General features: G+C 42.0%; 1 protein-coding gene across 7 annotated transcripts in view; it reads right to left on the reverse strand.

Annotated features, from left to right (window-relative positions):
* The window catches only part of BCAS3 (BCAS3 microtubule associated cell migration factor), a 298303-nt gene that overhangs the window by 281639 nt on the left and 1969 nt on the right, over positions 1-14695 (reverse strand). For all 7 annotated transcript variants that reach the window (XR_009489142.1, XM_059865710.1, XM_059865709.1 and 4 more), the window contains exons 3-6: positions 12271-12325; positions 10842-10914; positions 9893-9999; positions 2123-2204 (exon numbers count right to left, since the gene is read on the reverse strand). Coding sequence is in view for 6 of the 7 variants with exons in the window: in XM_059865710.1 (XP_059721693.1) it covers positions 2123-2204; positions 9893-9999; positions 10842-10914; positions 12271-12325 (317 nt within the window). In the remaining variant the exon portion in view is untranslated. The remainder of the gene's footprint in view (positions 1-2122; positions 2205-9892; positions 10000-10841; positions 10915-12270; positions 12326-14695) is intronic.

Below are 14695 nucleotides of genomic sequence, written 5' to 3' on the forward strand. Positions count from 1 at the left end.
TGCAAGCCCAAAATCTGGTCACTGTGCAAAGCCTCAGTCTCCAAAAAGGCCATGAATATTGTAAACTGCAGAGAATAATTAAAGCCCTGCCTCCTGAAGGCCCTGGCAGCTGTGACCTGCTCGTGGAGAGGGGCTGATATCTGGAGGGTTTAGCATTATTTACAGGAATCCCTCCACTTCTCATGGCCACCTCCTCCAGGCTGCAGAGCAGGACATCAAAGTGATGCAGCAGAGCTGGGCCAGCTCCTCTGGGTGGCTCAGAGCAGAGCTGGGCCAGCTTCTCTGGGTGGCTCAGAGCAGAGCTGGGCCAGCTTCTCTGGGTGGCTCAGAGCAGAGCTGGGCCAGCTTCTCTGGGTGGCTCAGAGCAGAGCTGGACCAGCTCCTCTGGGTGGCTCAGAGCAGAGCAGAGCTGGGCCAGCTCCTCTGGGTGGCTCAGAGCAGAGCAGAGCTGGGCCAGCTCCTCTGGGTGGCTCAGAGCAGAGCAGAGCTGGGCCAGCTCCTCTGGGTGGCTCAGATCACAGCACAGATGCCAGTGCCAGCAGCTCCAGGAGCTGCCCAGGCTCCTGCTGCCAGCAGCACCCAGGACCTGCTGCAGGAGATCCCCTGGATGAAATAATCCCTCTGAAACAAGGCTTCATTATGCCACGAGGCACACCACGAGGCAGAGGATCTAACATCAAAGGGCTGCAGTTTTTTAATGAAATAGTTGACAAACTATTAAGTTCTGCTGCTGTAAAGTCACCAAGTTAAAGCCATGAGCTTTCCTTTCACACCTGGGAATGAGCTGCTTATCACCAGCTCAGATCTGTTTCTAGGAACGTGCCAAATCCATCCACCAGGAGACTCCTATTTTCAATAATTCCCTTTTTACAGCTTTACAGTAAAACAGTGTTTGAGGCTGCTGATGGTAATCAGCTTCTCCTTTACAAATTCCTTTTATTTTGTTCAGAATCATTAAAGCTCATGAGTTAGTTATCTAAGGCCTCTTATTACAGCTTCACTTTTATCTGATTCCAGATACTGGTCAATGATACATTCATGTACTTTTAATCAAAGATTTATTTAAACCAAGCCATGTAAAAAGAGACCAAAACATGTTTTTAAAAGGTTTGGTTTAATTTAATATGAGCTAATTTGAATAGTTTTCTAATGTAACAACTATCATTGTCAGATGCTAAATATATGGAATTTAGGGGCAGAAAGACAATAACTGCTTGAAGCAGTTCATGAGTATGATTTACTTGATTGAAAAAGTAAATTTCTCCTTTTTTTTTTCCTTCTAGAAAGGAAGGGGCACAGACATCCATCACTCAGTGACATACATAACAGCAAGAGTGCAGCTCATTGGGAATTCTGCAGGGTTCCAGTAAATGGAATAAAGGAACAACAGGCTTGGGAAGTATTTTACTCTAAGTTAGTTTAACCTGTAGTAGTAACACAGCCACATATACTTTGTATATTTCTCTGCTCAGGAAATCACCAAAACAATATATAATATGCCCATTAAACATTCTTCATTTACTTTCTTTGAAACACACAAAATCAGTCCAATTTATTATGGATAATTTAAATAATAAGATTTTAGGCTGCATTTTTTGAGTTCATCAATTAATTCATAAAATAATTACTAGAAATTCTAAACCAGCATAGTCCCCAAACATCTTGGTCAAATTCTTTTCATCCACAAAGTAAAACAACCAATTTAATTAAAACCCAAACAGTTCTTTCAGAAGTCAACAATTAGATTGGGTTTGGATGGAACGGGGTAATTGTTTTAGAGGAATTTGCTTGGTCATGCACAGTTGCTCAGATTTTGCAGCAAGTTCTTCTCAGGGTTAACTCAACTTCTGGAAGAATCCTGTTGAATTAAGCAGCTTGGTTTAGAATTTGATAAAATAGTATTTAAGCAGAGGCAGAGAGGAGCTGCACTCAAGGGGTGATAAAACGTAAAGCACTGAAAGGGTCGAAGTGAGTAAAGCTAATGTAAAATAAGGAGAAATGAACAAATCAGAAGCCAGTGCCACCCCAAAACACAAATCCTGGTTTGTTAGTTTAACTGGAGTGGCCCAGCAGCCTATTGGAAGAGTTCTGTGGATGCTGAAGGGTTTGGGGCTGTACTCACTGATCTGAGGAGCTGGCAGGATCCGAGCGGCTCGAACCGGCCCGTGGCGCACCGAGAACAGCTCCTGAGCCTCCCCGCTGATCTGCAAAGGCCAGAGAACAACTTACACCTGCAAAAACACAGCCACTCCAGGGCCAAAAACACATCCACTCCATGACCAAAAATGCATCCATTCAATGGCCAAAAACACATCCACTCCATGGTCAAAAATACATCCACTCAATGGCCAAAAACACATCCACTCCATGGCCAAAAATGCATCCATTCAATGGCTAAAAATGCATCCATTCCATGGCCAAAAATGCATCCATTCCATGGCTAAAAATGCATTCATTCCATGGCCAAAAACACATCCATTCCATGGCCAAAAATGCATCCATTCCATGGCCAAAAATGCATCCATTCAATGGCTAAAAATGCATCCATTCCATGGCCAAAAATGCATCCATTCCATGGCTAAAAATGCATTCATTCCATGGCCAAAAACACATCCACTCCATGGCCAAAAATGCATCCATTCCATGCCCAAAAATGCATCCATTCAATGGCTAAAAATGCATCCATTCCATGGCCAAAAACACATCCACTCCATGGCCAAAAACACATCCACTCAATGGCCAAAACCACATCCATTCCATGGCCAAAAATGCATCCATTCAATGGCTAAAAATGCATCCATTCCATGGCCAAAAATGCATCCATTCAATGGCTAAAAATGCATCCACTCCATGGCTAAAAATGCATCCATTCCATGGCTAAAAAGGTAGGTGGAAAGGCATTGTGGGGAGGTATATTGGTAACACTCTGCCTAAGCAACCACTGCCATTTCTCTAATTGAAAATATATATAAGAAATCTTGAATTAACTGCTCATGACCACACAGGTTTTGGAAGAAGCAAGACTTGAAGCTGACTAAAATTCACAAAAATGTATCCCACGTTTCACATGGTCCTAAAGGAAAATGCCAGCTCACCAGAAATCAGCCAAGAGTGGCAAACATGGGTGGAAAAAGATGGGAGAATTTCTTATATTGGTTCATTTCAAAGTCAGCAGGTGTGAAAACCGTGTTTAAAAATTGGTGGTCAAGCTACTTAAGCCTGTCACTGATGGCAATGTTGAAAAGATTAAACCAGAAGCAGTTCAGATGAATTTCCAGACTTCCTGCAATGGTCACTCAATGTATTTTCATAACTGCCTGGAAATGGATCCGATATGGAACGTCAAACTCCAGGAAAATGGCAAACATTATGGAGCTCATTTCCAGCTAACCAACAACTTAAAACAGATGTAATGAGCCTCAGAACACAGCCAAGGCTGGCATAAAGTTTTGCCAAACAAGCAGCTTACAATATCAGAAGAGAACATGATTTGGAATAAGGTTCTTAGGAATCAATAAACTATAAATTCAAGGGAACTTTTGGAAATGTCATTTTATGGTTGTTTCCATTTCTTTCTGCACTTCAGCTCACACGTCCAAAAAGTTAAAATACTCCTACTGTTTGACCAGCAAATCCCAAGTACAGTACTCCAGGCTCTCAGCTTACATCCACTCTTGCCTGGTTATTTATTATCACTGCTCCAGGTCATGGGGGAGAATGAAACCCACCCCATGAAGCACAAATATAAATGGAATTACTCTGAAAATACCATTTACTACAGAGCTAAGCCACCATTCTGCACACACTACAGAGAACTGCTGCTTCTCCCTGTTAAGCCTGGAATTGCACACAGGCTACACAAATGTGGGGAAATAACATTTTAAGCCATTTTAGCCCAGCAGTTTATCAATTAAAATCACTGTTCATGACACCAACTCTCACTAAAAGTTTGCTGATGGCTTTTAACTGATCATGAGCTTGGAGTGCAGTGTGGGGGGGAAAAAAAGCCTCTGGATGAAAACATCTGTATCCAGAAAAAACAGCTCAGGAAAATGGAGAGCACAGCTAAGCAGAAAATGAGGAAAATTAAAGAGGGACAGAGTAATAAAGAGATTTAAGAAATTAAGACAGCAGCACGTTTTCTGTCCACTGGAACACAGCAGCTCTATGCAAAGGGAAAGGAGGAAATGGAAAAGAAGAAAAATAGAAGGTTTGGGAACTATTATTATTGGCAATTAAAGTTTTTCCCCCAAACCATGCAAATGCTGTTTCACACGTGTATGCACATCTCTGGCTAGGAATGAAGAAAGAGGGAAAGGAACCAGCACAACAAAGGTACGGAAGGAGTGATTCCCATAAAATATCCCAAGCAGCTCAGACACCTCCCTCTCCTCTTGAGCCCTGCCAGCACACCAGCCCCAGCTCCAATCTGCTTCAAACAAGGTTCCAGTCCCCAAAGGAAGACACACTGAGAGGGCCAAACCTTCTTAACTCAGGTTCTGCTCTTAAATATCCTGAACTCCAGGAGAATGTTTATCCAGCCTGGGGTGCCAAGACCTGGTAGAGCTTAAACCTGAGACTTGCAAAGAAAAGCCAGAAATGTCCAAATACAAATTTATTTGTGCTGAAGCATTTCACATGGAAATCCCAGCCCAGCTCTTCTCATGAATATAATGCAGCAACTTTTGAATAATTAACATTCATTATTTATAAAAGATAATTTATTATTTCATACTGGGGGAAATTACAGAAAGTGAGGTTAAATGGAGTAACAAAAGGCACAGGATCCAACAGTGACTAAGATGAGATTGCAGGTATTTAGCCCCTGCAGGTTAACAGGTCCTCTGCTCAGTCCCTGTAGCATTCTACATCAGGGAATAGTTTGGGTTCAGCCTCTACAGCTCAATGCTGAGCACCTGCTGACTCCTGGGAGCTAAAAAGGATCAAATCTGAAGACACATCCCCACTGGAGGCTTTGTAATGCAAATACAAGGTGCCACCCAAGCACCAGCATCTCGCTTGTAAAGAAAATTCAAATTCTCTAACAGGCACAAAATAGAATTTCCAAAAAATCTGGATGTGACACTACAACACTGATCACATGAAAACACTGATATTTAATCTAGCAGAGTTTCACAAAGCAACAGCTTTTTCAGGGGATTTGTGTGTCCTTAACTGTCCTGCTGAGACAGGGACTCATGGAAGACACTGCATGCTGGCTCTGCCATGAATTAGTGAGAGCTTGGCTGTTCCTTGGTTTGCTTGGCACTGAAAAATGCATTAGGACTTCGAGTTCAGAATTTTCTTTGAATTCCAATTCACTTCTTTCAAACACCAGAAGCTTCTGCTGTTGACAACCCCCAGAATTAACTGGGGTTAATGCTAATGCCCTTCATTTAGCTATGGATAAAACTGCATTGCTGAGGTCACACAGATCCAATCTGCCTGCAAGCACCTCCCTGGGGGGACAGAGACTGTGTGGCCTGATCTTCTGCCACTTCAGCCCTTAGCTCAGCTCATCCCCTGGGAATGGGACACTCCCCCCAGCAGGAAGCCAAGGGGGACCAGGAGCTGCCCACTGAGGGGACAGGGGGTCAGCTGTGGGCTGGCACCTCCCAGCCAAAGGCTCCACATCCCCTTAGCAGTCCCTGGAGCTCCACAGTCTCACATGCACAGACAAAACACAAATAGAGCTCATGAATTGAAAACAGAGCTCTAAATTCTTCAAAAAGCACCTGTGAGAAACGAGGCTGTGGCTGCCATTTTGGATTGGATCCAGCTAAGTAGCAAGTCCCCGTGGCAGCTCTCAGAGCTCTTAAAAGTTTTTCTTTCCCATTCCAAAAGCCAAGAATATTTCCAAACAGGTTTCAAGAATTGGATATTAAGCTGTAAAAGCAGCTTCAGGTACTCGTTTCAGGGAAGAGGGAATGCAAAATGAGGGCTCTGAGCTGCTCTGGTAGAACATCTCAGCTTCCCCAAAACCTGGCATCAACCACAACTCCCAGACCTACAGGGAAGGCTGGAAGCAAAGGATTCAACCCCCCCAAAAAAGTCTTCATTAAAGGAGAAAGAAGAATCTTCTTCACTTAAGAGATCTTGAGCTACTGCCTAAAACATGACAGCCCAGGAGTCTGCAGCACTGGGAAATTTCTGATGGCCCTGCTTGGAGCACACCAGTTTGCACCCATAAAAAAACCTGAACAAAGGAAGTTTTGTTCACACCAAGGACAAGTAATAGTTTCCAACCAGAGAAAATGGTTTTCACCTGGGGAAAAAAAAATTTAAAACAAAAAAAAAAGCCAAACATACACCAAAGTGAAATGAGTTTGGAACTCAATGCTTGAACTACTGTGCAAATCCAGAAATAGACATGGAGGAATGTGTAACAGGAAAAGGGAATGATCAGGAGGTTGTTTTTAAATATTCTGATGTGTGTTTTAAACATCAATATATCATGATATGACATTATGACAATAAGCAATTAATAGATACCAGCACCACATACTGCTGCATATGGTTAAAGGCAACTTCCAGTCATGCTGCTGCTGAGAAAGGACTGGAAGAAAATGAACAAATTTTATCACTCTAGTTTAGAAATTCCCTCAGCTTTTCCATTTAAACAGATCTCTGTAATTATCTAGAGACTGTGAGAGTTTAGATGCTCAAGGAATGTTACTCTAGTGACTGCACTGAGGGTGAAGTTGCACCTAGTGCTTTAAATTAGGAACCAGAAGTTTTATAAAAGCACATTTCATCCACACTGGTGCCTCTTCAGTGTAAAAAACCCAAAGCCTCAGCAAATGATTTGCATAGATGTTCTGCAAAGTCCTCAGACATTTTTCAGGGTCACTAGGTCAGGTCATTACTCCATTTTTCTGAGTGGCACATGCAAGTGGTTCAGTCTAGAAAGAGGCCTGGACAGAGGAAGGATCACAGCTTGGGATGTGATAAGTTTTTTTTCGAATTGTCACAAGAACCATTACATTAAGATGATTTTTCTACTTCTGAAACTCCCAGCCTACAATGAAAAACAAAAACCAAGCAGCCAACGTGCATTCCCTGAGCAGGAACATCCAGAACAGACACTTGGAAACCACACCAGGCACAAAGCAGCTCCAGTTGTCCCTGAAACATGAAACTGGGAGCAAGGCAAAAAACAAATTCCAAACAAAGCCCAGAACTCCACTGCACCATTATCAAACAGGAACTCCTAGTGTATCCCCAGATTCCTCCCCACTCAGGCAGGAGTATTTTAAGCCCACTTTTAACCTTCCCACCCCCACTGGAGAGCAGAGATCAAAGCCCAGCCCTTGGGATGGACACCTTGTGCTGCACTTCCCCAGCCAGGCTCCCCCAAACACCAGCCCAGCCCTTTGAAGCCTCCCTAATGGTATCTCCCATTCTGCAAATCACACTTTGGTACTCCAAAGCTCTTCCTCGGAGGAGATGTTAATGTGAAAGCACTCTCAGCTCGCAGAGACACGGCAGCGAGGTGTGGGCAAGGCCATGGAGCACCATTAGCAGGAGTGTGGGCTTAGGAGCTGTCATAAACACTTCATAATCACTCACACACAACCCCTGCTGCCTGCAACACGTTATTAAGTGCTGAATAGAGGGCCAATTGTAGGAATAAAAAAGCACAATGCCACAGATAATGACTTTCCTGAGGAGATTTGCACATAAATGTCAGATTGTTGCTTTTGCAGATTAAGCTGGAGAATGCAGAGTTGGTTATTTTTTTCCTTAGCTGGAATAACACTGCTTAATTACAAGCTAAATAGTCAGAGGGGCCAAGAAGGAAGGTTTGTGTAATAGCAAAGGGCACAAAAGAGTGTTGCCAAATAAGCTCTTAAATATTAAGTCAATCTCATAGCTGCCAGGTTTTATTGTGCTCAGGCTAAGCAAGGGGGGAAAATACAAAGGAGAAGCAACAGTGTGGAAAAACCCCTCCAGTTTATGAAAACTCCTCCAGACTATGAAAACCCCCTCCAGTTTATGAAAACTCCTCCAGACTATGAAAACCCCCTCCAGTTTATGAAAACCCCCTCCAGTCTATGTTCCCTCTAAATCTGTTGGATATACAAATCCTGCTCTACACAGATATTTAAAGCTGATGTTAAAGATCATTATTCTGTGAAAACCTGCACTAACAGAGGAGCCATTCCAACACTGACACTGCTCTAACACAAAGTGTCCAGGTCCTGCCTGTGCTCTCAGAATTTCACAGAATATACAAATTAAGGGCTGCTAAAATGATGCAATATCCCCACAGCTGACATTCTGAAGGTGCATGGTAAAATATTTCCACATTGGGCATTTTCTCTATTTCACTGTACTTCCCCTCTGCTCATACTTCTGCAATGGTTGAACAACACTAAGAGAAGCTGTCCTGCAACTTAGTTTTTGTTATTTTTCCTGAAATAGCAAATACTATCAAAAGCTAGGAATGATGAAGAAGTGAAATACATTGGAGGAAAAAAAAAAAAGACAGCCTGGCTGTATGCTCCTATTAAAAAGAAGACAAAATCAGGTATTCCATGGCCCAACTTGTGGCTCATTTGGACACAACGAGGGAAAAAAAAAAAAGAAAAATAGAGAAATAAAAATGAAAACATCGATCCATGGAAACACATCCCCCTTTTTTAGCAGAAAACACAGGTTCATCCAGATAAAAGCATTTCAGCTGGGTAAAACAGGGTGTTTTGTGAGGATACTTGAGCTGAAGCCGATGTGATGCTCAGGGTAGGGTAATTAATTAATAAATTAATTAATTAATGATTGACGAGGTGGAGCTGCCGCTCTTAGCTCGGTGTCCCAGCGCCCCCGTGTGGGCGCTTTGTGTAACGCACCGCGAGAGAAAATCCCATTTTCGGCTGAAATGTTCCCAAGGTTCAGCTCAAGTTCCTAAATTTTAATAAACACAAAATACTGAAATTTAGCGAAGTATATTCGGTCTCACTCCATTTCTGTCAAACATTCCCTCAAACACAAAACCTCATCAGCTAATTTCCTCATTTGTGCTAACGAGATGCAATCCAGAGGATAATAAGATGCAATAAAGAAGGGGAAAGCCCTACCACACCCATAAAACTCAATTAAACTGAACTTTAGAAATTAACATTATTTTCTAAGCTACTGGTATATAAACATGTCCTACACAGCTGACCAGAAAGCTGTAAAATGTACACATTTCTTAAATAACTTGTATTTTACAAAGGTAAAGAACTCCATCCTCTGCTTTATTCTGAAGGATAAGGTGTTCTGAGCAATGCTGCTTTTTTAAGTTCAGAATTTTATGACCTACTGTATCCAACTTTATTCTCTCATTTTGAGCAATTTGGGGGGAATTCCCCAAATGAAGACCACGTGCCCATAAACCACTCTGAACACAAACCAGGGCGTGGGGATGACAGCATCAAATCAATGCCACATGCACACAGAGGCCTTCAGAAAATTAAAATTGCAAATCACGTCCATGGCAAACAGGTGATTGTAAAATACTGTTAATACTGTCATTCTGGAGTTCCTGGGACAAATCCTGCTGGTGTTTTTAAACCTTTATTCTTTTCTGTTAAAAAATAAAATCCAGTTTTGTTATGGGGCTAGAAACTACTCCAGAATGGCAAACACTGCTCCCAGTTTAGTCTGGAGATGGACTTAGCAGGAATAATGTGTAAAAAGCCCTCAAAAATCTGCAGGTACATGAAGTGAAGTGTTTGAGCTGTGCTCAGGATTATCTGAAGATAAGCACATTACACACAATCCATGAGACACGGATGGAAGTGCTGGCCTTTTCCACTCCAACAGGAGAAATTCAAGGGAAAATACTCAAGTTGGAACACAGAACTGACAGGGCAAAGGAGGAGGAGGGAGGGGTGAGCTCTGCACTCACAGGTATGCTCCAGACTTGCATCCCATCACTGTAGCCAATCATCAGCAGCAACGGGGGCTCATTCCCAGTGCTGTGGATTTCATGGAATTCCATATTCCTGGAGGTATCTGAAGGACATTCCAACAGCAAAGCCATCAGCAGAAGTCAGGCTCCAGCTCTCAGGAACACTAGATGGTTCCCTCAATTGTTAGGACTAACAGCAACCCAAGTGCTTCACATTTTCATGCTGCAGCAATACTGAAATACATTCTTTTATATTTGCACCTGCAAACACCACTGGTAAAGTTTCACAAAGAGAAAGCTTCAAAATTTAAAATATTGGAGGAAAATTTTCTGGATAACAACACAGTCTGGAGAAAATGATTGATTCCCCTTCAGACCTGAGCTCTTCCACCTGTTTATCCCTGTTCCCTTTTTTCTTAAAGGAAGGTTAGGGATGAGTGAGAGAGAACCTAAAGCAGGGTTATTAGAACTAGAAATTATCTATAATCTCTATGTGGCCATAGATATATATATATATATATAATCTATATATATCTCTCTTTATGGCCATCTCTGACCAGTTAAGGTTTGTTTGCTTGTGGGTTTGTTTTCCCTTTATTTTTTATAAAATCTCAGGCATTCCCTTTTTAGGTTCATATAACAAAACTCCTTAGAATATTCTTCAGAACCCTTCATGTTGTGTTTAAATTTATTTTATGCAGCTTGTTCTGATTGGGCCTGGAAACATCCTCTTTCACCACCCCAAATAAATCCTCTCTGTCTTTGATATTTCCATGCTGTCAGTGAGCTTTGCTCATTCTCTCATGTTTATAAATGTCATTTAAGAGGGGTTTAACCCAAGAAAATCATAATATTTATGATTATTCTATTACAGAGAAAGCTGACTGGAATTATTGCACATGGACCCAAAACTCACAAGAACAAGTGGGAGAAAATGAAGCCATACCATTTAAATCTGCATTTTCAAATCTCACCCAGACAATTTTCTCTTTTTCTTCTGGTGGGGTTCCACTGTAGGCCTGGACAAAAAGCAAAAGGGTTCAAACAGGGAAGATTAACAGTGATTTTTGTCCCTCTGTAAGAAGGAATTCTGTTAAAAACCACAATCATGATCCATGGAGCTGACTGTCACCAGTGTTCACACAACAGAACCATGCTGAACATCACTCACTGATGCAGGAATGACAAAATATTTGTGACAATAAATCTTCTGGGGCAGGTATGAACTGCCATGGGACTTAGAGGGAGTTAATAAAATTAAACACAGTGGCTTCTACAGTCTTTAACTGCAGCACTGTTGGAGGTTCTCACATGAGGTGTTTTATCATTAAAATTCTCTTTAATTCACTTAAAAGCTTTGCAGGCCAGACTGAGGGAAGAAAGAGACCTTTACTGCACAGTTTATGTTGCTGACACCTTCCAGCTCTGTTTGTGACAACTTTAATGCAGCCATTTAAGAGAGAATAAACTGCAATTCCAGGAGAACAGATCCACGTTTCAGCCCTGTGTTCCACAGGTTCCCATAAAAAGATGAGATACAAAAAGGAGTTGTGGAGTGAGACTTGCAGTGCTTCCAGGCTGGAGGTTTTACAGTCCTCAGGAGAAGCTGTGGTGCAGGAAGGTGAGCAGCAGCAGAAATACCATCACTTCCAAGTGAATTATACCAAAATACTGAGCACTGTTTGGGATTAAATGTGAACACATCTTGTATAATCACTTTATACACCCCAGAAAAGCAACATGGACTAAAAATATAAATTTGAAAAATAAGTGTGGGGTTTGCTGCTCAAAACAGATCACATTCCACACTTCCAAGGCAAGCTGATGTGGAAAATAAAACACAGACTGTGTCCTTCCCCCAGCCAGGGGGAATGGGAGGCTGTGGAATGCAGCAATCCCTTCACTGAAACTTTCATTATGTTTAATTTTAACCCTGAGCCCAAAATGCATTTCACAAATTGATACTACTGAGGGCATTGTTTTTGTATCCTTACAGAAAAAATGCACTGGGAATTCCTAAGAGGAAATTCATGAGGAAACAAGACACTAAATCATTCCTTGGAATCAGAATCAGGATCATTTCCTGAAGCTGCAATCAGCTGCAGTGCTCCTCCACCAGGGACTACAGCTTTCCCAAAGAGCAAAACAAAATTAACTCCCTTCTGCTACTGGGAGGCCCACGGGCCACCTGGAAGGGACCATTCCAGTGCCATATTTATTATCTGTAAATATACTAAAAGATACAAATATACATATTAAAATGTTTGTTTGTTTGTTTGTTTGGTGACATAATAAATTCACAAAGCAGAGTGAGCATTCCTGACACTGCTTTTTTGTGCCCTGAAGAAAAGTAGTTTTAAAGATCCACACCCTACCTGTGGCACAACATCTTGGAGGAAGGTAACAACACTTTCCATGTAGGACTGTTCCCTGGAAAACAGAAGGAGAATTTCAGCCAAAGGAGCTCAGAAATGGCCATGAATTATTAAATTAGATCAGCAAAAGGAAGCATGAGCAACCTTTAGCACATAGGAGAATGCTAAGCATGCAATGCAGGCACTTAATTTTACTGCCAAATTCTGATAATATAAATTGTGGCCTATAAGTTATGACAGGACTAAGTAAGAGTAATAAAAGTCTGTAAAAAAGCCAGGTGATACCTGCTGATGGAATAACTGCTTGGAGGGAAAGAACAAATTCTAAATTCAAGGAATAAGCCATGTTCTTCACATCAGAGGGGCCTGAACGGGTACAGGGATTTGGAAATCATTCCTCAGGATTTTTCTACTTGAATGAAACATGAAAATGAGGATTTAAACAATGACTGGAGCTCTCCTGGTGGCACAAACAAACTCCCAGAGCTCCTGTGCATGATGGACAATGCTGGCAGTGCTCAGGGACAGGGGATGGAACAAAACCTTCCCTAATGGCAAGGAGAGGCATTTCCAGAGGAGAATTGATAGCTTGGGAAGCTTATTCCCTGCTGGAAGTTCATCAGCAGCATCAGCTGGGGAGGGTTTAAAGTGCAGACACATTTGTTGGGGCAGAGCTAAGGCAGGGCTCTGAGCAGCCTGTCCCTGCACGAGCAGGGAGTCCCCGAGGAAGCGCTGAGCAGGCACAGCGGGGGCTGAGAGCAGCACACAGATGGTGCTGAAACCCTGCAGAAAGTTGGTGCTTTGAGCCATGAGGAACACTTGAGACACTCAAGAGCTGCCTGCACAAAGTCTGAGATTACTTCAGAAAAGCCTTCAGGTTTTCTTTAGGCAACAGCTTTGGCAGCTCCCAAATTAACTTCTATGCTGCTGCAATTTTTCCTGTGCCAACTCAAGATTTCTCATAGCAACAAAGGAGAACTGTAAATTAGGAACTCTGGATGGCCAAAGGTGCTTTTTTTCTGAAGCTGTGCAAGATTGTTTTAATAAAACCAGGAGTGTTTGGCACTGAAAATGCAGCACTCTGAAGAATTTAGGGCTACACACAACCATACAGAAGATACTTGAGCCCCAGTGCTGCAACAGCTCTTTGAAAACAGAGATCAATCTAAAAGATGAAGTTTTACATTCCAGGAAGCCCACTCCAGCCCATGACCAAAGCAGCCATCCCAGGATTGCTGCATCCCAGACTGTCCCACGCAGCTTTGGGCTGAGCCCTTACAAAGGAGCTGTGGTTTCTTCTGTGCTGATTCTTCTCTGATTTATGTAGGTCACCCACGCTGCCCCTGCACACCTTTATTAAAATGCCTGGCCACAGGTAGAGTATTAAACACAGTGTCTGAAGCTGCCTGGGAATGCCAACCAGGCAGAGTCATGCTGCCCTCGTGGCTTAGCTCATGCAATGCACTTTTTTCCCCTCTCCCCAAGCACATCTTATACCCAAGCTGATGTCTGGGAGGTGTTTTATTCAGAGTGTGTGCTCTAAATCTCCCCCAAAGTTGAGAAAATTCCAGGGAGATGTCTTTAAAGTGGTTAAAAACAACATAATGCACAAAAAAGCCCAATCTTCCTTTAATAATGATGTAGAAAGTTAACATGAGCAGCAGAATGCTGCTGAGTGCTCAGCACACACAGATTCACCAAAAAAAAATTACATTTCTGAGGCACAAACAGGTACCTCAAGAACAAAACATCATGTTTAAAAAAAGAACAGATCATCATCTTCAGAACAGACAATCAACTTCTTACACTGGTTTTCTATTAAAATACTTTTAAAGCACATTTTGAAGAAAATGTTACAGAGAGGAAATGCATTCCTTGAGGAATTTTGCCACATTAAAAAAATGGCTGCAGGACAAAGTTCTAACGCAATTTTTTGTGCTACAACAATCAGTTTCTTATGATCTTCAATAAAAATGAAGTGAATCTTGTTTCTGGAAATACAGAGTTATCTCCAAGGGCACAGTAACACCCCTGAAGTGGACATTTCCATACGATACCATTTTGCAGCAGCATAAACATCCCAAGGAAGGAAGAAAAATTGCTTTCATGGCAAAAGAGCCTTTTGGCTGTAAGACAGCCTGGAAGATTTATGGTCTTTGTCTGTTAAAGGAGTTTTGTTGCATTCTCATGTGCCCACAGTGAAAATCAGGATGCAAAGGCACAAAAAAGTGTTTGTCAGGTGCTTTGAGCAGAAGGATGGAACTTCTTCCTTTTTTCTTGGTTTTGTTCTTTTAATACAATTTTAAAAAAATAAAATTCACAATTCTTCTTCCTGGAGGACTTTAATGACAAGTTTTGTATGTTTTAATATATCCACTCCTGGGACAAGGTGTTGTTTAAGAGAACAGCAAGAAAGGATCACATG

Source organism: Haemorhous mexicanus, chromosome 22 (assembly GCF_027477595.1).
Source record: "Haemorhous mexicanus isolate bHaeMex1 chromosome 22, bHaeMex1.pri, whole genome shotgun sequence".
NCBI lineage: Eukaryota > Metazoa > Chordata > Aves > Passeriformes > Fringillidae > Haemorhous > Haemorhous mexicanus.